This window comes from Anabrus simplex, chromosome 1 (genome assembly GCF_040414725.1).
Source record: "Anabrus simplex isolate iqAnaSimp1 chromosome 1, ASM4041472v1, whole genome shotgun sequence".
Classification (NCBI taxonomy): Eukaryota; Metazoa; Arthropoda; class Insecta; order Orthoptera; family Tettigoniidae; genus Anabrus; species Anabrus simplex.
Genome location: NC_090265.1, coordinates 403,852,771 through 403,877,165, shown reverse-complemented (window position 1 = coordinate 403,877,165; position 24,395 = coordinate 403,852,771). Strand labels below are relative to the sequence as shown.

Here is a 24,395-nt window from a genome sequence, read left to right as displayed (position 1 = left end):
TTCACAACATTTTTCTGAATCCATAACTCGGCTGTCACAAGACAGGTACACGTATACACCATGTTAGTCAACTTCAAACAATTACATTCCTAATCCAGATGTAGGATATCGGGCGACAAATATTCGCTGCCTTTCACTGAACTACTCAACACAAAATACATTTCTAATTTCTTAATGGAATGCAAAATACAAGCACAAACAGGCTCACTGTGTTATTTAGCAATCTGCTGTTAACTGGCAAGCAAAACTGAACATTACTGAGGCTAATGGTTTGCCCCCCGAAGGTGCATCTTATGCTGTGAAGTTCAGGAATTCAAGTACTTTTCCTGTTATCACGCAGCTGAGGCTGAGGGCTCTTTCTTACCCAAGGTGGAAATCACGTTCCTTTTACAAGAAATGACATACAACATTTTCAGGGCTATGAAAAATGTGATCGTACTAAGCAGTAATAGCGAAAATTCGTGATGCGATAAGCAAGGTACTTTTATATACATTTAATACGATGAGAATCGGCATTTCAAACTGATGATGTGCTAAGCGGGAAAACATGTTAATGGGAATGCACTAACGAGGTTTCACTCTAGTGGGACGTAAAGTCAGTTATTATTATTATTATTATTATTATTATTATTATTATTATTATTATTATTATTATTATTATTATTACTTTACTGCCCTTTTGTTAGAATGCCACTACTTTTCTTCTTATTCTTAAAAACATAAAATAGTTTGCAGATGCACAATTCCATCTTTGTATCTCTACACCCATAGTGTGCAGTCACTTGCTAGTTTTCTACTTAAAAATTAAATTTGATCACATTGAACAGAAAGAACTTCCTCTGACCCAACCGAAACAACTTCTAGAATTAGGAGTATAAACAAGCGCGAGGGTAAGTGTGCAGCAGAATTGTGCACTCTTTTCTACTGCCACTATTGAAGGAACTGGAGGCTTGGGAGACATCAATATTAGTCTGATTTAAAAAACAAAACAGAAAAATTACAGTGTCATATTCTTTCTTTAGGTTATGAATTCATTCCAGCTACCCTGGGTTTATGTTTGGCATTGCCCCTGAGGGTCTCTTGAACTGCAGGATTGTCATATGCATGTTTCTTGCAGATGTCAAAGAGTAAAATGATTTTGCAGCCAGATCCTTCAAGTTTATTACAATTATCACCAGAAGTGTTGAAAAAGTCTTTCTTGAATTCATTGTTTGCATCTGTAATGTAAGGATTAGCTGGGTTTTTTGCCTACAGAATGCCTGAATGTCCTTTATTGTTTAAAGTTATAAACTTCATGGCCGTTCTGTATTGAACCGAGAATTACAAAAGTAATTTAATATAATGGAATCCACCTTTTCAATACATAACTGTTGCACATGGATTATGTTACAACATTTTAACTATAATGGTACCGGTTTTGACACGTATGCAATGTCATCATCAGCCATATATAAAACCAAGCAAGTGAATAGATTTACATGTAACAACAAGACACACAGACTAGATAAAATTCATATAATGTCACATTTAAAATAGTTCATGTAAAATGTCTAAAGGTAGCTACGCGTTGGCGGCGTATTAGTCTTGTACATGAGCCGAGGCACTTTCTGTGAATTTTTGCTTTGATGTGATAAAAAGAATTTTTTGTGAACACGTTAGAATCTTATTCAAAATACGGCACTGAGGAATAGTCCGGTCACTGCGGGTGGCATGGTCTTCTTAATTTGAGTTGTGCTGTGGGCATTAGAGTGTACATGTAGATCCTATTGTATTGTGTAGGACTGAGGTTCCACGGTTCAAGCGGAACGTAAAACCTTGCTGCAGTGTGCCGGGAAGCTTATACTGTGGTGAGGAGTTGACAATTGCAGCAGGTTTTCGGGTAAAGGTGGTTAGGGGAGGGGAGGACAGGAAGGGAGGAGCTTGGTGATGAAATGCCTACAGGGGAGGTGTTGGGGGTGGGTCTGGAGGGCTATGTGGTGGGAACGTGTAGCAAGGTAGGGTGTTATGTAATGCATGGAAGATCGAACGCTTTCTCGTAAACTTAATATGTTTAAGAACCGTAATAAGAAAGTCGTAAAGAATATTGGATTTCTCGGGAATTTCATTTAAGTTTAAATTAGGATTTAAAAAACTGATCAAGGTGTATAAAGCAATTTTTGGTGACGTCCAGAAGAGGGCCTTTTCCTAATGTTCTAAAAATCTCCAAGTCTTGGTCTATTGTAGTAAAAGTATGTTTTGCGTCATGCATATGTTGGCCCACTGCCGAAAACCTATTATGTCTAATGGCATTGATGTGCTCCAGATACCTGATTTTGAAGTTCCGTCCGGTCTGTTCTATGTACGTGGAATTGCAATTATTGCAACTTAACCTGTATACCCCTGATCTCAAGAAGGTATTTTTGTTTATTGTGTTAGAGTTGTGAATTATTTCAACATTCCTATTGTTAGTATGAAAGGATATCTTGATATTATGCTTCTTAAAGATGTGGGTGACACTGTAAACATTTTCATTGAAGGTGAAGGTAGAATATGCGGTAGGGTTGGGTTTTTCTAACGTTGTGTTAGGTCGGTACTTGAATTTATTTATTCCCAAGGGTGGATTTAATATCTGGATCTATTTTGTTGAGGTTGTCAAGAGTGGTGTTAGCACTAGTAGTCCTATAATCTAGTATTACCAAAGTGTCATCGACATATCTAGACCTAAATTAGAATCTTAGAAAATGTGTCATCGTTGTCGATTATTGTATGGTCTGAGAAGTCTAGATATATTTCCGCTAAGATCTCCGAAGTCGGCAACCCCATTGCCAGTCCATCCTGTTGGTATATGATACTGTCAAAGGTGGAGTAGTTATTATTAATTACTAATTTCAGGACATTCGTGAAGTCTTGAATCTCAAGTTTGCTTAGGGAACTGTGTGTATTTAGATTTCTTTCAATGATGGGAATTATTTTTTTGGTATTGATACTTGGATACATATTTGTAATATCAAATGAGTGGATGGAATAATGGGGTTGTATTTCAAAGTTATCTAATTTCTTGATCAACTCTATAGTGTTTTTTTACAGATTTATTTGACAAAAATCTGTAGTTGTTTTTTAGGAATTTCTGAATGAACTGAGAAAGTTTATAAAGTGGGCTAAGCCTATAGTTAATAATTGGGCGGATGGGGGTGCCGGGCCTTGTGGATCTTAGGGAATGCTTTGGCAGTGGGCAGACCCAGATTCATGTTGTAAAGTTTTGCTTTTTCCTGATCAGTGAAAAGAAACGAGTTTTTGAGGGTTTGTTTTAAGTGACGTTGGATTTGTTGGGTAGATATAGAAAATGAACTGCTATTAAAAAAAATTTTGTTTTATTTATGTATTCATATTTGTCCATAGTGATGGTTGTGTTCCCATTGTCCGCTTTAGTGATGAAAAGGCTATTCTTGATTTTCTTTTTAAGCTTGAGGACTTGTTCCCGTTCAACGAAAGGATTTTTATTATTGTTGTTGTTGTTGTTGTTATTATTATTATTATTATTATTATTATTATTATTATTATTATTATTATTATTATTATTATTATTATTATTAGGGGATGACATTTTATTTTCGGATGTATAAATTTTACTCAATTTCCTTTTTATGTCTAGTCTTACTTCCGCTTGTAAATCTAGAGGCATTTTGTTAATGGTGACTTCTGATTGTATGACTAGGTTAGGAGCTATATTCACTTTATTGAAACTGGGCCAGTTATGTTTAGGGCCTTTTTCAAGGATTGCATTTTCTTCATCATTTAGTTGTGTTTTTGATAAGTTAACTACCGGGGGATGGAGTTGATCAATGAGGTTGTGAGGGGTCAAGGATTTTTTTGGATACTCTTGTAATGTTGTGATTAAATGCCAAGTTACTTTTGAGTGTATTAAGTTTCCTCTGGAGGGTAAGCTGTTTTTTAGATAAGACCTCAAATAATCTGTTATTAACTTGGTTCTGAAACAAGTTCCATTGAGCGCCGTTAAGTAAGCAAGCTGCTTCAAGGTGAATCTCATAAAGTCGGTTGTTTAAGAATGATTTCTTCTTATATAAAAGCTTAATTTCATTGCTGAGCCAGATGTTGTTGACTTTGATTTGAGTTTTCCAATGTTGGGGACTATTCTGATGTCTTTTTATGTTAGTTTTGAGGAAATTTGGTGTTAAATTGTGTGTTATACATTGCTTAAGAATATCTATATCCTTGCCCAGTTTTGCGACCTTGATTTTAAGTCTCATGTAATGATGGGCCTTTGATTTTGCTTGGTAAGCTGTATCATCTAAAGTTATAAACTTCTTGGCCATTCCGTATTGAACTGAGAATCACAAAAGTAATTTAATATAATGGAATCCACCTTTTCAATACATAACTGTTGCACATAGATTATGTTACAACATTTTTAATTATAATGGTACTGGTTTTGACACGTATACAATGTCATCATCAGCCCTGTTGTAACATAATCTATGTGCAACAGTTATGTATTGAATAGGTGGATTCCATTATATTAAATTACTTTTGTGTCCTTTATTGGACGCACTAGTGAGTGGTTGGCTGTTCCTCGAGCTCTGTATTATCGTAGTGATAAAGTAGTTGGTACTTACTAAATTTGGTTAATTTTGTGTGTGTATGATCCGTTTAGTGCTACAAATATTGGTGTTTAGTGTTTGTAGATGTTAAGATCAATGATACCATATTTATTTAAATTTTGGGTTGTATAGTTCCGTTGGGATTCTGTAGATAACATATTCTGGACTAGGTTATGTAGATTACGATTATTCTGATTTGATTTTGGGTTTGGGGAAAGAAATAATATTCACTTTTTAAATTTAAATATCACTAGGTTTATTGATAGAATACTTACAAAGACAGGATATTATAAGGAGTTGTATCTTCCACAGCTTTTACATTCATGCAGGCAAAAGACACATTATTTCGTACTTAGGTAGCTATTGAAGAGCTGATCTACCTGTTCCACCTATCACAAAGGTAATAATTTATTTAATTAACACAGTATACCCTTGTAAATTTTGATTAAAGAAAGAAATTCAAGATAATATACTGTAGCAACAGTTGAGAACAAAGGGTATAGAGTAGTGTAGAAAACAATAATAATCAGCTGATTCCTGTATTCCGACAACTTATTTGTAATTCTTAGCAGTTCAAGTTTCCAGCGTACTGTATGCTTTGCAACCTCAATCTTTAAGGGCAGTTTTAAATTCTGTTAGCTTGTAGGTATAACAGGAAAATTATTAAGTTTTCACTACATTTCTGTACTTTCAGTTAATGTATTATAATTAGGATATGTCTACATGCAGTTAAGAATTAAGGTAGTGTAGTTATTTTATTAAAAATTAACGTTCTTGCTTTATTATTGTATAATTTTTGTGTAATGGAGGAAAAAAATCTGTCTAGGCATTGTTTCAGTTAACCTATTGTAATTAGGACAGTCTTAAGTGCAGTTTAGAATGTAGCGTAGCTATTTTTATTAGCATCTTGCTCGCTCGGTACGCAGTAATGCACCGCCTGCTGGGTTCACTCGTTGAGAGGCTGCTACTCCATACCCTACCCACAATTCGCATTATCCAACAGCTGATTTGAGGCCATACTGACATATGCTTAAAAAGGAAGGATGTTCAGTATTGGAGAAGTGGTAAGCAGGGCCCACTTTCGTTTTTTATCAGTGAAAGAAAAGTTCCCTTGTGCCAAAAAAAAAAAAAAAGGGGAAAAGCTTGTAAAGAACAGTAGGACGTACCGCAACAAATAAGGCTAATGCACGTAGCCTACTGTCAGAAAAATAAAAATCGATTTTGCCTAGCAAACTTATGAAATAATTCATAATGTTACCGTCCAGTAGTGGGCTATGCAAGTTGTTGCCACGTGTGGGTATGTAACTTTAAGGAGTGCAATAGTATTGTGTCATGGTAAATAAGATCTGTAACAACGAGAAAGGAGACCAACAAAGGAGTAGAAACCATGGCAAGAGCAGAAATATTTGTAGAAGAAGTTAAATCTGTTATAGAGTCTTATGGTCCCCAAAACATAACAGTGATCGGAGTGGGTTCAGGCTGGAGATATGGATGGAAAGGACGTTGACTTTAAAATGGGAAAAAATTGTTAAGCCGGTTAGAATACCATTGGTTGAAAAACTTTTCACCATCAGAATGTTGCCCATCAGGGGAGGTGGGGATATATAATTTCTAATCACTAGATTGCCAAAAGCCTGGATTATATTCCAAACCTCTCCACATTGCTCATATGGAGTGAGGGCATATGACTCTGTTGATGGTAATTCGTCTTTCGGATGGCGATGTAAAGCCTTGAGCAGGCCCGTTGGTGCTATTTGACAGGAGTAGGCTATGTGCCAGTATGGGTATCAACCTCCCCATTCCTACTGTCATATATCACATTATTCATTTCATCTCACTAATTCCTCTGCTGATGTTGACATCAGGAACGGCATCCGTTCGTAAAACCTCACTACGAAGGTTCATCTCGTTTCATACCCAACCTTGTAGAGAAACGGGACAAGGGGTAGATATACATACAATATTTCCTTCCTATGACGTACAGTAAAACCTTGTTAAAACCTTTTAAGCAAGACGTGTTAAGCGAGAAAATGTACTACTGAATACACGAATAAAATCTGTCCAACAGGGATATGGAAATACTAGATAAGATTCTTTCCAACATGAGAGCATTTTATGTCTTGTATCTGCAGGTATAGTGAAAACTATATATACCATTTATAGAGGTGAGAGGAGAATATTAAAAGATGTGAAAAACATGAGAGAAAAATGTGAAAACCTTTTCTGCTGGGGCTTATAAGATAACAATAGTGCATAGAACGGTGTGAAATACACCAGACGACAACAACAAAAACATTTTCACTGGAGCCCATAAAAATATCAACGTATTATTGAAGATCACACTCTTTCTAAAACAAATTTTAGTAAAAGCCTTATATTTCGGACCAGTGGGTTATTAAACAGCATTTTCTGATCGCATTCTTAGACAATGATACAGATCGAAACCGACTTTCAACCTATTAGGTCGTGTTACGTACATTTAGTACGTATTGAAGAGATGTTAAGTACAGAACAAAAATGGCCAACCAGACACCAGTGGGATCCGAACCCACAACCTCCCGATTTCGCGTCGGTTGCTCTACCAATTGAGCTATGGTGGCCTAGGCCATCTTTGTTCTGTTGGAAAGGATCTAAGCTACAGGTCTGGTACTACTACCATCTCACTGTAGAGTGCGTTTAAGTTGCCCGTTGAGGGCCAAGTCAATGAATATTGAATTTTCACGACCGCATTGTAATCGAAACCGACTTTCAACCTATTAGGTCGTGTTACGTACATTTAGTACGTATTGAAGAGATGTTAAGTACAGAACAAAAATGGCCAACCAGACACCAGTGGGATCTGAACCCACAACCTCCCGATTTCGCGTCCAACAGAACAAAGATGGCCTAGGCCACCATAGCTCAATTGGTAGAGCAACCGACGCGAAATCGGGAGGTTGTGGGTTCGGATCCCACTGGTGTCTGGTTGGCCATTTTTGTTCTGTACTTAACATCTCTTCAATACGTACTAAATGTACGTAACACGACCTAATAGGTTGAAAGTCGGTTTCGATTACAATGCGGTCGTGAAAATTCAATATTCAATGATACAGATGTTGATTCCCATAGGAACCTGAAATATTTGTTCCGAATGAGTATATTTATAATACCAGCATAGTTGGTCCATTATTGGACATAGTAAATTTTCCAGCTAACTCATTCCTGGTTGCCAGCGTTTCACCCCAGTGTGCTAAGTTGGGCTCATCAGTTGGTAAATAGCACACCTACAAAGACGCATGGCTAGTGCATACCGTGGAGGCCACTACGTAGGCTACTTGAGCTACCAGCAGTGCCAATGCACTATAAGAGACTTTCTCTCATTTTCAAAAATTGATGCCTGCCTGGCCATCAGATGATACAGATGTTGATTGCCATAGGGAATCTGAAATAGTTGTTAGCTGGAAAATTTATAATATCCAATAATGGACCAACTATGTTGGTATTATTCTTAGACAATGAATTAGAGGTAACACTCGGCTATGAGCGATTGCCAGAAAATGACTTTGTCCACCATTTTGAATCCGACAAAACTTCGACCAATTCGAATGATAGAGTCGAAACTTGGAGGTGCCTCTTTCAACATTCGCTCCTCCTCTCTGTCCTTAGATATGCAGATGCCAGTCCACTTTCTAAAGGATTTTAATTTCACGACTTTTTCCATATCCATAACTAGGCTATCACTAAACAAATATGCACCACACTAGTCAACTTCACATGATTCTGATGCTAATCTGGAGGTCGGCTATCACGCGACAAATATGCACTACCCTTCACTGAACCACTCAACACAAAATACATTTCTAACTTATGAATGGAAAGTGAAATATAGGCACAAACAAGCTCACTGGATTATTCACTGCTAATTGGGAAGCAAAACTGAATATTCCTCAAGCTAATAGCTTGCTCCCTTAAGGTGCAAATTTCCCCAGATCTGCCACCTGTGGTGAGGGCTCTTTCTGAGTTGGATATCACGTTCCTTTCCTTAGGGATGACAAAGGCCGTTTTCAGGGCTATGAAAAATGTGATTATACTAAGTGGTAATAGTCTAACTTCGCGTCATGATAATTGGGATTTTTTTATATAGATTTAATAGGATGAGAATCGGAGCTTCAAATTTACAATGTGCTAAGCAAAAAAAATGTGTTGATGAGGATCGCACCAATGATGTTTGAATGTATATACTTCTATTCATAGAATACACTATTTTATTTCTGTTGGTATTTTCACATTTCTTTGAAGAGAGGAAAGAATGGCTGAGGGAGGTGGAGGTATGGACTGTGGGTGTGAGTGGGAATTAAGGAAGATGAGGGAAGAGATAGCGAGTTTGACGGCAATAAGTAGGCTTGTAATGGAGGACAGAAATGATGGTAAAGCACTCTTAATGGACAGGATATGATTGGTAGGCAGGAGAGAGGGGAAAGGAAGGGGAGAAGTTGTGGAAGATAGGTGGGCTAATGTTTTGAATCTTTTGGTGAAGATGAAAATGTAAAGGTTGATGTATTCACAAAGACGCACACAAAATGCTGTCAGTTTTGTACATGATTTATTTACAAATTGTATTTACATCTTCCACATGCACACACTAATGAACTGCCATCTTGATAAATAAAACACTACTATGAGGAATAACGAGAGACTGCAAAACTTGCATGTCAACTACCAACCCAACAAAACCATTTCACATACTTGACTTCAAACACTTAGCTAACATCAAGTCTCATCAAAACAACTCCACTCTACCATCAGGACTGCCTCTTTATATACGTTGCCCGGCCAGGCTTCTAGAAGAATATGACACGACATATTTTCTCGTACATTCGAGAGTTTCCAATAGCCTAGTTAAAATGTAAGGAACTTTCTACATATTTCTGGTCGAACATAGCACTGTCCTGCACTTATTACAGTGTGTTGCACAATGTTACATTGGATTATACATCATACATACAGGTAATAATAAATTATATACTATTAATTACATGTTCTTACATTAAATAAACTCACATTAATATATATATACAGCAGATGTCTCATGACATAACCTCACAAATAATAGGTCATGATTATACCAATTAAGGTTCGTACACAACAACGTAAATAATAATAATAATAATAATAATAATAATAATAATAATAATAATAATAATAATATTAATAATAATAATAATAATAAATGAATGTAAACACTTCACAGTCATACCTTGCAAGTCATCATAATAATAATAATAATAATAATAATAATAATAATAATAATAATAATAATAACAATAATAATTGCATTATTTACCCATGGGTTAAAGAATATTGTTTCCAGGTTATATTAGTCTATTACACTTGCATCAAGGTGGGGTCTTGAAGTGCTAGGCTGTTTTAATGGAAAATTTAGGCTTTCAGAAGAAAATAATATAACTCCTCTGTTTTTAAAGATCATCATCATCATCATCATCATTTCCCTTTATCCAGCTGCAGCCGGGTAGGGGCAAATATGGTTCCTCTCCACTTTCTTCGGTCTTTCCACCACTCCTCCTCCAACACTGTGTCCCAGTCCAGGTTTCTTTCTATAATGCCGCGTTGGATGGTATCCTTCCATCTCAATCGTGGTCGTCCATGGCCTCTCCTTCCTTGGATTTGCATTTCCATCACCTTTTTCGGCATTCTTTCGTCGCTCATTCGCTTTATGTGCCCAAACCATCTTAGTCGGCTCTTCTCTATTCTATCATTCATTTTTTCCACTCCAATTTCTTCCCGGATTTTCTCATTCCTTATTTTGTCTCGTCTACTCTTCTGTATCATACTCCTCAAGAATTTCATTTCGGCTGCCTGTATTCGACTCTCATCCTTCTTTGTCATTGTCCAAGTTTCTGCTCCGTAAGTTGTTATGGGTACGTAATACATCTTGTACATCGTATCCTTTGCTTCCATTGGCACATCTTTGTCCCATAACATATTTCTTACACTATGATAGAAACAACTTCCAGCTTGAATCCTTTTATTAATCTCAGCATCCAGTCGAGCATTCTCCATTAATTCACTCCCCAGGTATTTAAACGTTTCCACTACTTCCAGGGGCTTGTCTGCAAGTCTGATCTAACCTTTCCCTTCTTTCTCCCATCTAGTCATAACAAGAGTTTTACTCTTTTCTACACTTATTTTCAATCCACATTCTTCAATCTTCCCATTCACCACATTCAACTGTTCTTGAACCTTCCTGTCGTCTTCTCCCCAAATCACAATATCATCTGGAAATAACATCATGTTCATTTCTCTTCCTCCATAAGTTGCTTTTGCTGTTCTCATGATGTCATCCATTACTATTGTAAACAGGATTGGTGATAGAACACTTCCCTGTCTCAGCCCACTAGTTATGAAAGCGAAATTTAATCAAGGAGTGCAAAACATAGTCATCTAAATTCAGGATTACTTTCAGATCATTGTAAAATTTATTCCTCACATTATTAATTAATTAATTGAAATAATTCATCCATGAAAATTAAAGTTGGAAAATTTGATTATTCCTATTACACACCCTTACAGATGGAGTAGAAATGAACACTGGAGCGCACACATTCATAATACAAGAATCAAGAAATGCATTTTTCTTGTTCTAAAAACATCTGCTGGGGTGTCAAAAATCTGAAATTCTAAAATTTAGCATATTCAAAAAATTCACCAACAATGGTAATCACACAACTAAACACGATTAAATAATGACAGTGAAAATAAACAGCCATAAAGCTAATGACTGGCGAGTCAAGTGGTGACCTCTCGGACTTCGTGGACAGTGATTCCGATCTTGGTGACGAATCAAATGCCAATTTCGCCTCACACAATGAATTACCTACGTGGCATGTGACTGTACAAAACCAAACAAGTGATAGTCATGGTGTTGATACTAATAGTGATGGGAAGAAAGGAATGTTGACCAGAGCAATCATGCACAGGCTACACAGCAGTTCCGGGACTCATTAGTTCTTTAATTTCCTCCTCCCGTACACCACTCTTACACTTCGACGCCATGCTTTTGCGAGTCATGCGTTAACAAGTCAAGGAACCTTAAATGTTGCTCGAGGTTATTGAAAGACAGGAAACAAAAGAATGTTATCAGAACATGGTAGCTTGAATACTCTTTAATGGTCGTGCCAAGATTAGGGCGCCATTTTTGGTCTAGAAGCCTATCAAAGAATAAAGAAACGAGGCGTTTCTCAGAGCGACTCTGTCAAGTTTCGTTCATTTTTTGAGGATCGCTCGCAGTGACTTTGGCACCAAGGGGGTTTTAAAAGCGGAAGGAAAATGAGGACTAAGAGTTTTCCTCGGGGAGTGGGCCCAGGAGAGGTATAAGTGAGGAATCTATATCAGTCACTACAAGTAGAACAGCAAAGGGAAGATGGAGGTCAGTGAAGGTTTACCGAGGAGGAGGATGGCGGCAAGAAGAAATGCAATGATAGGAAAGAGAAACTTAGGGTAGAATAGAGGATAGGAAGAGGGAAGCAAGAATAGGTACAAACATAGTTGGGGATGTGTGGGATCTGGTTATGGCAGCATAGGACAGAAGTGCAGATCGTTACCAGTGGAGGGATACTGACTTTAGGGTGATTGGAGATTTAAATGAAACTATGGAGTGGGTATGTGGGGAAATTGGGAGTGGGATTTGTAGATAGGTGAATGGCCTTCTCTTGAATTTCAATGATATACAATGATATACAGCATATAAGTTGAGGGCTTTGTTTAGAAGAGTTATAGTGATGTACGTTCAAGAAAGAGGTGGACTAGGAGTGGTGATGACAGCATAGAGAGCGGGAAGTCAAGTGGGCGGATAGGAGATAGGGATCTATGTTCGGATGGCCTTGATTTGAATGACAAAGATAGATACGGTATGGGGTTTGTTTAGAAGAGGTATAGGGAGGAACATTCAAGGAAAGGTGTTTGGACTACGGAGCAGTGATGACAGTATCAGGAGGAGGAACTCAAGTAAGGATGGCATAAAACCCTAAAAGTAAAGAAAGGTATAGAGTGAAGTAATTTAATAGACATATATTTATGAAATATTGTAATAGGAATTTAATCGTGGCTGGGAAGTGATATTATGGATGCAAAAATTTTCTCTCGGAACTGGAGTGTTTAACAGAGACAGGTTAGGAAAGATAGGAGGAGTAGTATTCATACTGGTGAAAGAAGAATTCGTAAGCTACCAAAAACTTAAGGATGAGAATATGAAAGAAATTCTAGGTGTAAGACTTGTCTCTAAAGTTTATAGGCAGCTTGATATTGTTGAGGTGTACTGACCTGGCAAGGCTGATGCTGACACTGATGAAGAAATATTTGATAAGATAATCGGTTATGTGGGGAATGACACAGAAAGAAACGTTATTGTAGCGGGTGATCTCAATTTACCGAATGTTAACTCTGAAGGGAATGTGAATAACAGAAAGCACGGCCAACACATGGTGAATAATTTAATATGGGAAGGACAGCTGAATCAAAACGTGATAGAACTAACTAGAGGGGAAAAAATTCTAGGCATGGTGCTGATAAAACCAGATGAGTTCTATAGAGAAACTGAATTGATAGATGTTATAAGTGATCATGAAGCTGTTTTTGTCATAGTTAAAAGAGAAATATGATTCGAAGGAAGGTGGTAAAAAAGTAGGACTCTTAGGCAATACCTTACAGTTGATAAGAGAGGCTCATACACAACCACACCCAGTTTTCTGGAGCGAATAAATGTTGATGAATTATGATTGGTGGCTTTTCTTTTTTTAAATATATCTGAAACCATCTCTTTTCAGTTTCGACTCGGTTAATTTGTAACTGTTAGATTCTTCATTCTACTGAAAGTAATTATGAACTGGAGTTTCAGCAGACTGAAGAACCTAACTTTTTTTTAAATTTTGGAAAATGGTGAATAAAAATGTTAACAGCCTAGGGGATAGGTTTGAAGCAGTTGTTGAGAAGTGTGAAAACTGCTGTGTACCTATTAAAGTTGTAAGGAATGTTACGGGCCCATAATAATATAAGAGGGAAATAGAGATTAATGACCTTTAGGTTAGAAAGAGTTAGGAATGGTTGCGGGAGTAAGGAGAGATTATAAAGGAACTTGCTACAAGGTCAGCTAAGGATAACATGATAAGGGCAATTGGCAGTCATATGAATTTTAAACAATAATGGAAGAATATGTATTGATATTTTAAGGCAAAAGTTGGCTCCAGGAAGGACATTCAGGGATCATTAATGAGCAAAGGGAGTGTATGTGCGAGGACTTAGAAGGTAGAAGTATTCATTCAGCAGTATCTAAAGGTATACTTCACATCATGTACGCATAGTCACTAAAGGAACAACCTTACTCTTTCTCCTCTATTAATGCTGAAGGTAGTGATTTGTAGTTTCTTTCCAACTGTTGGGTTTCATTCAGTGTCACTAACCATACAGTTTAGGAACCTACTTGCTGATGTGACATCTTACAGTTACCATTCATCTCGCAGGTTGGCACTACTGTGTTATTTATTATTATTTGGTGTATGATGGATAATGACAACCTATAAACTATTTACACAACCAGTGAAAGATGAGTACGAAGCAAATACAAATGATCATATCTATACAGTCAAAGAAAACAATTTACAAAGTTTGAAAGAACAAGAAAACACAATATATTTACATCACTATCCACCTATCAACTCTGACAGTTCGTATATACTCACTGAGTGCGAGTGATGTACATCACACTAAATGTGAATGTCCAAACCCGCCACCCACTTCACTGCTTCAGGTGATGCTGAGTTGAGATCTTCCGTGGTGCCAGTAAAAGCACGGAGTGGACATTCCTGCACTACATGTTTCATTGTTTGTCGAACCTCCCCACAGTCACAGTATGGAGAAACTGACCAGCCCCAGGTGTGTAAAGTAGATGCTGTTCTACCTACTCCACATCTCATGCGATTTAGTCTACTTCAGGTGCAGCGTGGCAGATCGAAGCCTGCCAGTTTTGTGGATGAGTTATTAATATCCACTATTGCCCGAGGTGGGGATAAAGACCACTCTGTTAACCATTTAGAGGTGGGGTTGAAGTCACTGGATGTTATCTTCACGGCAGTCTTCCAAGCAGGCTGGCGAGGCTTAAGGCGTGTGCATTTCTGTCTGATATCCTCGTGAACAGGTAGATGTTCATTCTTCAGCATTCTGGTCCATAGCTGAAAAAGGGCCTTCTGTCTCCTGATATGTGGAGGTAGTATATTGCTGAGAACCGGTAACCATTGGGTTGGTGTAGCACTACTGTATTTACATATATAGACAATGTGTTTAATGTGTTCAATATGCTTAATGTATACGCAACAAGTTTTTAGTTTACTGTAGCCTTTCACTGCCACATTGGTCATAGATACTCTTTCAATCCCATATAGATAAAACATCATGACAACACATTTTATCTTTAACCCCATTAGACATCCAGATGCTCTAATCAATAATAACATCTGTGTGACATACACCAATGTCTAATGGTTGCAATATTGTAATATATCAGCTGATGATGGCTATAAATAGCCGAAACCGGTACTGATGTGAATCTGTTCATAATAAATAAAGTATTGATAGGTGGAACATCTTTCTTGTCTATATACGTGCATCCAATCAATACGGAAATGAAACTAATAAATAATGACACTACTGTATTTAGTCATAATTATGTTGCAACTTGCGAGATTATACATACTGCCATTGCTGTGTTGTGAAGTCACTACCTGTTACATTTGCAAGAATAAGTAATGCATATTTTCTTTTCCTGTAGGACTGTAAAGCAATTTGGATAATACCAGGTAAGTAGAATTGCAGCATTTTCAAATGACGCATTTAAGAAAGTAGTTGGTGTGAAATGACGAACACAGCATTTTATTAATACAGGCGTATTTCGTCCAATTCATACGTATAGAATTCAATTAGGATGTCGAAGAAGCAAGAAAAATCTGCAAGTACTACTCTGAAAAGGAAAGGAATGTTACCTCCTCTATCCTATGATAAGATTTTTACATGATGAGAAAGTTGAAATGGGGGGAAATTTCGTTATCAACCTAACCTAACCTAACCTTGTCTTGTCTTGATGGTTTGCAGATTTACAATAGACGTTGTGTATTTTTATTGACTTAGGCATATGTGTATGTAATATAATCTGTGTGTGTGTATTATTACAGCATGGTTTCACTTCAGTTCAACAAGTAACAGCAAATTTCAAGAAAGGATCTTAATTATTATTTACACCAGGCCCACGAACCTGCAACGCAGACGTAGCAGGGGGAGAAGTGATACTCCCACGTGGCGGATAGAGGGGTCCTAACCGGCTTGCCAGCGGACTTGAGGGAAATAAAATACCTCTCACGGACCAAACACACACCCCCTGTGGGTGGAGGAGGCAGACGAAGAATACACCCACGGTATCCCCTGCCTGTCGTAAGAGGCGACTAAAAGGGGTGACCAAGGGATGATCAAGTTAGAACCATGAAACTACTTGCGATTAGTACCACCACGCGGGGAACGCCATGGGTCACTTTTACTTGCGTGTAGTACCACTATGTTGGGTACCAAATAGGTTTGTGATTAGTAGCAAACGAGGGCTCGACGGCTTTTACAGTACCTGTGATTAGTAGCACTATATGAGCGCACCATGGGATGAGGGAACCCATGGTTCTGGCTTGCCTATGATTAGTTCCCAATATATGAGGAACACCACGGGATAGTACGAGTCCCTGTGGTTAGTACGCTTAGGTGATGAACACCATGGGTTTGCGTTGCCTGTAAATGTCTGCACGCATGAGATTTTGGGCGTTTGAGAGGCCCTGGCATATATAGTAGTACAACAGAGAGAGTTGGCTACTCTAATGGCAGCCCTGAAAATTATTTTCCTGGTTTCCCATTTTTGCACAAGACAGATGTTGGGCTGTACCTTACTTAAGGCCATGGTTACCTCCTTCCTAGCCCTAGCCCTTTCTTCTCCCATTGTTGACATAAGACTTGTCGGCATTGTTGTTACATAAAACAAATAGTGAAAAAGCATATATCAGTAGTATCTTCTTTTTTCTTTTTTTATGATTTTGGAATTTTGCATCCTGTGATTCACACTTTCACACTAATTTACATTACTTATATTCTGTGCTTATTGAGAGTAAATAAACATGTCTTCAAAACTGTTACATTAGCAGCATAGTTTTACCATTTTTCTTTACTATCTTCCTCAATAGATTCGCCGTTTGAGAAGTCAGCTGAAACAAAAGGAGGATCAATTCAATCGTGAAATGCGCAAGAAGGATCAAATAATTGCACGACTTGAGACCCAGTTGAGCCAGGTTATGAGTACTGGCTCGTTACGGAAGCCTATAAAAAAACTACCATCAGATGAAGAAGTGAAACTGGAGAAATTGTGAGTTATAGAAATAAAATTACTTTTTGGAAGGGTGAAATTCATGATCAACTTTTGTGAACCTCGGGTTTTCAAATTCATTATATTGAACAATTGTAGTTGCTCCTTGGGACAGGCAACATATCTGCAAGCTTCTGTAATACGTATATGTAATCTAATCTATCAATCGATCATATTTTTATAAATATGTGCTTAACGTAATTTTTAGGTCCGAGTTGGGTTGTTTCAGAGCTAATGTTTTGTTGCCATTCTGATACACAAAAATGCACAGTTATTATTTTAAATCATTGAATTTTGCTTACATCTTAAGCCAAAGGTTTCATACAGGTATTGAAAAGATCTTTTTTTTTTTTTTCTTTCTTAAATTAGTTGTAGCAAAGGATATCTAATTTCTCTACTGCTGCACTCCCAGTTCTGTAACTTTCAGCTCAAAGAAACAGTCATGGCAAAAGGAAGATTTGATGTTCAGTGGGCATTGGTAGGTCAGATGAAATCAGCTGATGGTGTACTTAAATATGACAGACTCTCTAAGGTGATGCTTGCTATGTTATCAATTCCACATAGCAGTGCAGAATGTGAAAGGATTTTTAGCAGAGTCACAAAGACAAAAACACAGTTCAGATCCTTGCTACCTGAACAAACTTTGGAGAAAATGTTAACCTTAAAATCAGTTCAGTAAGGCAAGTGCTTTGAGCAAAAATTTAGTTCCGAGTTTCTGAAGAGGGCTAAGTCATCTACGGGTGTGTTGAAAAACAATTAGTTATAATGTGTTCAGCATGTTGAAGGATGAGAAGTCGCCTGTTCCTAAAGTTCAGGTATGTTCAGTATTTAGTAATCAAATATAAATAATGAAATATGAATACCGTATATATATATATATATATATATATATATTCGGCCAAATAGAGTTGTTAATGTATTGAATTAGTACATGTTCTGCCATCAGTGATGTGTCGTAATAAGTCGAGATTCACTACCAAATTTCTCCCTTCTTTTTTTACCTTTGAAAGTTAGCATGACTGCACCTTGTTGGAAATTGAATAGTTCAAATAGTAAAGTGTAATGAATGGTTTAATACCACATAGGTGTCCAAAAAGCACACTCACCATTGCTATTCATTATTGTCATAAACAGTATTCTTAAAAATCTGAAAAGAGTACAAGATGGAGAACTACACACATTGGTTTGGTGAGGATGTAGCCATCTGGAGACAGAGGTAGATGTACAAACTAGGCTTGATGAACGGGTAACAGAATTTAAACAGTATCAGATGAAAGTTAGCACAACAAAAACTGTTGCTTTGAAAATGAGTAGGAAAGATACTGGCTGCCACATAAAGCTTGAAGGTGAAAACATTTGATGCGTACAGGTATTTGAATACCTCAGGAGTATGATTTCCAGGAGGGTTACTGCAGATAAAAAAAATAGTAAACAAAGTGGCTAACAGTTCCAACTTCTACACCTCGTAAAATATTTACTTTGTGATAACGAAGTGCCCATGAGAACCAAGATGACTCTGTATAAGTCATATTTTGTGCCCATTCTCACATACAGTGTAGAAACATGTACACTGAAACAGAGAGAAGTTAGCAAATCACAAGCATGTGAAATGAAATTAATTTTATACAAACTACCCCCCCCCCCAAAAAAAAATACATGAGGACCATGTAAGGAATGATGACATCAGAATGGAACTCAAAATGGACTCTATAGAAGAGAAACTAAGGACTCAGAGACTAACATGGTATGGACTTGTAAAGCGAATGCCTGGCAGAAGAGCACTATGTGCATGCCTAGAATGAACGGTTGAAGGAAGAAAGCCATTGGTAAGACCTAGGAAGAGATGGCTACACCAGCTGAGAGAGGATATGGAGAGAAGAGTAGGAAATTGTGAGTCAAGTGGTCAGAGAGAAGGCATTTTTGGACAGACAACGATGCCTAAGGCCTCTTGTCCATGACACGAATGTTTTCTTGAATGGTAAATCCGCCGTCCAGTGGGTAAATTGTGTGGCCTTGTCCACGGAGATGGCAAGCATGCGGTGTTCCACTTCAGTCAAGTAAGTCAGCTCTGTAGAATGAAAGTTACACGCTTATCGCAGTGGCGGCTGGTGGTTTAAAAGTTCAGTGGTGCACAATTTTTACCAATTATATAATATGATTACAGGCTAATTTTCAAATCTAGATACATCAACAATACTTTTTTATTATTAAAAATAAAACAAACATTTTACATTTCTATTTTCAGGAATATTACTATAACGCATTAACATTTTTTTTATTTAAAAACTCTTTTACCATCCTGAAATGAAACACTCTGAGGTAGCCTAATTCCGGTATTGAAAAAATATTCGTTTGTAATGTATCTGGTTTCGAAATTAAACGTCGTATGGGCCTTCCCATTCGTTTCACCTCGAATTGTTCCTCGGCAGTCCGTTGCGGAAACGGCCTAGACATTAAAGACTGCACCGAATTCATGATCTGGCAAAATACCACTAACTGATAAAAACTCACAATAATAAAAAACACACATGCTGACACGAATGTTTACACAATGAAATCAATAAGCTACTTAGCTTGTACGTACATAACAAAGCTCACGACTATACTGAAAGAAATGGCGGTGTTTATTATCAAATTTAGAGACATTAGTTATATATCCGATGCGTCGCTCTAGCCAGGACGAATAGCTCTAGCTAGCTCCTTACGGAGCGCAGCGAGGGATCCAACCGGCCGAGATCCAGCAGATGAACTTCCATCCGGTGTCGCTAGATGACACTCCTGTTCTATAACAGAATCTCACATTGAGCAGCAACGGTCTCTAGCGACTTACGGTCTCTAGCAGGACGAATAGAAATGAATAGTGTGACGACTTCCTCTGAATCACATGTTAACAGCAGGATTGAGACGGCGGTGGTTAACAGACACGGTGTACATGTTCTCCGCCACCTGCAGCGCTGCTGTCGATAAAAGGGCCAAGTACGAGCGCTTTTCGTCGGCTTACTGTGGAAGTGTGCAAACAGTTTGTGGTCTTTTTCAGTAGTTTTATACATTCTCCAGTTGTATAAGTGCAAAATAGCTGGCATGAACTTTTCATGAACTGAAAAGTGAAAAAGATTATGCATTTGAGAAGTAGGACGTAGGCTATACTTTGACATATGCTTCAATTTACTACCGCATGTGAATATGCCTACAACTTGCAATGTCCCGAGTTGTAATTCGGGTTACAATAAACATTCGAATGATAAGAGTCATTTTTGTTTCACTCCCAAAAGATCCCACTCTGTTCTCAAAGTGATCGAAGGCTATCCCACGTCAACATCTGCCTTAAAGTGATAGTACCCTGAACATAATTTTTCGGTCAGATTAGAGCCATGGCAAAAGCTGGTTGTCAAAGAGAATGCCAAAATCAAAAGTACAGTTCAGCACGCTTACCTTTGATCAGCCACAATTTTTTTTTTATTTTGCTAGTTGCATTACGTCGCACCGACACAGATAGGTCTTATAGCAACGATAGGATAGGAAAGGCCTAGGAGTTGGAAGGAAGCGGCCGTGGCTTTAATTAAGGTACAGCCCCAGAATTTGCCTGTTGTGAAAAGGGGAAACCACGGAAAACCATCTTCAGGGCTGCCGACAGTGGGATTCGAACCTACTATCTCCTGGATGCAAGCTCACAGCCGCGTGCCCCTAACCGCACGGCCAACTAGCTCGGTCCACCCTTATCAAGCTGGGAAGATGAACAAATAGCTCCTTTCACCAGTTCAAAAATTGTCATTCATCAGTTCTGTGGGTATATTGTTAAACATGCAAGCGAAGTGATAGGCTGTACAGCATGTATTGGTTCTATGCAAAACAATACAGAGGAGGACCTAACAAGTCTAGAAGAATATTTTAACGCATCCAACTATCTTATTTATCCATCGAGTGAATTATTATTGATGTTTTCTCATGTAGAGGAAGTTGTTGTGAGAAATATTAGTGTACAAGAAGCATATGGGGTGAAATATTTCAAGAATGCCTGGGTAGTTTACCTTCAATTACTGTTTCTTATAGACTTGGGTGCTGTACTGAACATGCTCAGCACTTGGTACAAAAATTAATGTTTCATTACATACGATGCCTATTTTATTTCCGAACAAAAATGTACGGAAAGAAATGCAAGCTTGTACGACCGCAAAACATACCCGGAACATGTCCAAGGTGTCCAGTTAACTGATTGATGGGGTGAAGTGCCGATAAGATTCATTAATTTGAGCATATTAATATATAATTTAACTGAAGTAGTTATGTAGGAATTACATATGTATGACATACCGGTACGTAACATCATGTGGGTGCCTGCAGAGTTTTAATATGTTTGTATTACGCAGCATGTACACTAACAATCAAGCATGTGTGTTTTTAAGGTTATAGCTGATAATTGCAACTGAGTTTGATTTTGTGGTGAATTAATGAAATAGCTCTATACACACATACCCGTTTGACATATTCGTTAAGACACTGACGAACCAATTTCAGAAGTAATGTCATTAAATCATTACTAAATGTAAAAAATATTTCCTACGAATTTGTTACATATTACTTTCAAAACAAGGAACACTATAATCTTAATTTGCAGGAAACGCAGATAGCACCTAAACACAGTTATCGGTCAGTAAAGAGAATGCACATTCCTGAAACATAACAATAATAAACACACGGTTTTAAATAATTTATTTAAACGATAAATTCCGAATTATGTCACATCAGATCTCATTTAAAATCACATGTTCAGGGACAACTGATCCCTGTTTACCTACACCAGCGCCGCGTAGTGTAGGAACATATCAAACAGCAGAAGTCGTCACACTATTATACGTATTTCTATTCGTCCTGGTCTCTAGCGACTTCGCTAGTAGTTGGTTACGTAGGAGCGCGGCCGATTTGATGCGTCGCTCTAGGTAGTTCCTTAGCGCAGCGAGGGATCCAGTCGGCCGTGGTAGGAGGAGCCAGGTTGATAAACCTCCATTTAAGCAATGTATAAGAAGCCACGCCTATCTTTTCCTCTCCCCGCGCACCCCTGTAGCAGCCCAAAAGCACACTTCTAGCAGCCCCGCGCACCCCTTGAGCAGCCCAAGTTTCATCCTACCTCAGGTTGACTTCCCGCTGCAAACTTTTCGGCTCCTGCAGTGAACATCTAAGAGTACCGGCTTGTAAAGTACCCTGTAGTGAATATTTGCTCTTTCAAGATCTTGAAAGGTTTGTCTTGTTGAAAGAAAATACAGTAGTTGAGTAATCTAAATGATAAAATGTTACCTAAAATAAGCAAAAATTTAATGGGGGTAGCACAAACCTGCAACCTTATGGAGAAACCGCCCCTGGCTTATCGTAACTATGCTTTTACAAAAAGCAACATAGGCCACGAAGAAGACACTGGGTGCATCTTGTGTTGCAAGACGGATTAAGAGTTTGGTGCATTTAGCACACTGTTTGAAAAACTAAGACAAGACAATGCAAAGCATGTTAAATTTGTTAGAATGTCAAAAGAAATATTTGACAAGTTACTAAAAATTTTGTTCATCCATTTGAAACATGAAGACACCATATGCGGAACTCTATTTCTCCTCCTGATGTAACACTAGCTGTGACACTAAGGTGTGAACACATTCGCATTATTTACCTGCTTGAAAATAAACACTTTAAATGAAGAAATAAGTGTAATGAAGAAAAAATAATTTATTTTATCTAACTTAGAGGGGAATCAAATATCCTTTTTTATTCAACAAACTGAAAAATAAATGAAAATGTCCAATATTGATATCATCATCATCATCATCTGGAACAGTTTCCAACCACAGACTGGGTGTGCTTGGAACATAAGCCTCGATAATCTTCTTTACACCTTTCAGCCATCTGTCCCTCGGCCTTCCCGTAGGTCTCCTTCCCTTCAACTCCAATTCTAACAATTGATGTGAACCGTTAAAATCTAGTAACTCAAACTACAAGTAGGCTATGTTAAATGAATGCTACCTTATTAAAGCAGCAACCAAAAGTAAAAATCTTATCTTTTTTACACATTCGTATTCTCAAAGATGAAAAAACACTTCATGTTTTATAATTTGTTTGAAATATCTATAGTCTCTGAAACATGAGATGAAGTGGATGTAGGCCTAGTATAAGATTCAAAATATATATCTTAACTAGATTCAGCACTTTTACTAGTTGAGGCTTGTGAAAGATCGACAGGTTGACTATGCATGATGTCCAGTACAATGATGGACCTCTGACAGTTTGGTATCCAAGTGGTTGATGATGTTGGTTCAACAAAACTTTGGAGGATTATAGATGCATTCCAATATTTTGAAGTTTTGATGTGATACTTTTAATCAACTTCATGACTTCGTATTGAAAGTCGATGATATCTTTGTCATTAAATTTGTCTACAGTTGATGCAATTCCCTTAGAAAAGGGCATACTTCTTCTTTGTTCCCATTCAAGTGAAGCATCATAAGTCATAATTCTTTTGTCCAATTCAGTTGTAGCTCTCAATAGTTCACGACCAATATTTACGTCTGCACTCATTACAGTAGCGTAGCCAGTATTGTCCAATGTGTGGGAGAGTCATAGTTACAAATATGATAGGACATAGTGAAGGTGCATGTGTGCCTGTCATTATACGGACACTGATACAAGTGAATTACATTGATATTCAGATTGCAGTACTGGACAAAATCTTTCATTAAAATACAGAACAAGAACAGTATGATCAAGGTCAACAGTTTTCGAATGGTGTGTACAGTTTACAGTCTAAGATCCAACTTTTGAGGTTTTGAAAATATATTAAACAGATCTGTTGATTTTACAGTTTTGTCTCTGTGAATGTTTATTTCGTTTGTCAGTTTCTGATTATTTTATTTTTGTTAAAATCCATTGGGGAGGGGTCTAAACCTCCAGTCAACCCCCCCCCCCCCCCCCACTAGCTGTACCCCTGACTCATTATAATAGAAAGAAATGTGAAACATGAGCGCTGTAATCGAAATAATATTGCAGATAATCCATGAAACTTGCATTCAATCTCGCTGACAAGTGATGGCTAGCGGCAAGATCACCGGCACGTGGAAACATGCTCATGCTATTACATGTCGCACTGATAACACTATGTACCTGCCATCTCCACAATGGGAGTCCGGTTCTGCATCCAGCAATCAAAACAGTGGATATGCTATGATAGCTAGTGAACATACTCCCGTATGTAACAGTGTCTCAGTGTCAGTCCGATAAATCTGCTGGGCTGGTGGACGGCAAAAATTTATGTCGTGCACATGAGCCTTAGACTCATTCAACTCCACCTTACCCGGCACACTGGAGGGGTTCTGTGA

At 37.8% G+C, this 24,395-nt stretch overlaps 1 protein-coding gene across 7 annotated transcripts in view; it reads left to right on the top strand.

The window, feature by feature from the left end:
- Positions 1-24,395, top strand: part of LOC136856852 (afadin- and alpha-actinin-binding protein A) — a 195,056-nt gene that overhangs the window by 47,471 nt on the left and 123,190 nt on the right. For all 7 annotated transcript variants that reach the window (XM_067135046.2, XM_067135041.2, XM_067135043.2 and 4 more), the window contains one exon: positions 16,862-17,040. In XM_067135046.2, coding sequence (XP_066991147.2) covers positions 16,862-17,040 — 179 coding nt within the window. The remainder of the gene's footprint in view (positions 1-16,861; positions 17,041-24,395) is intronic.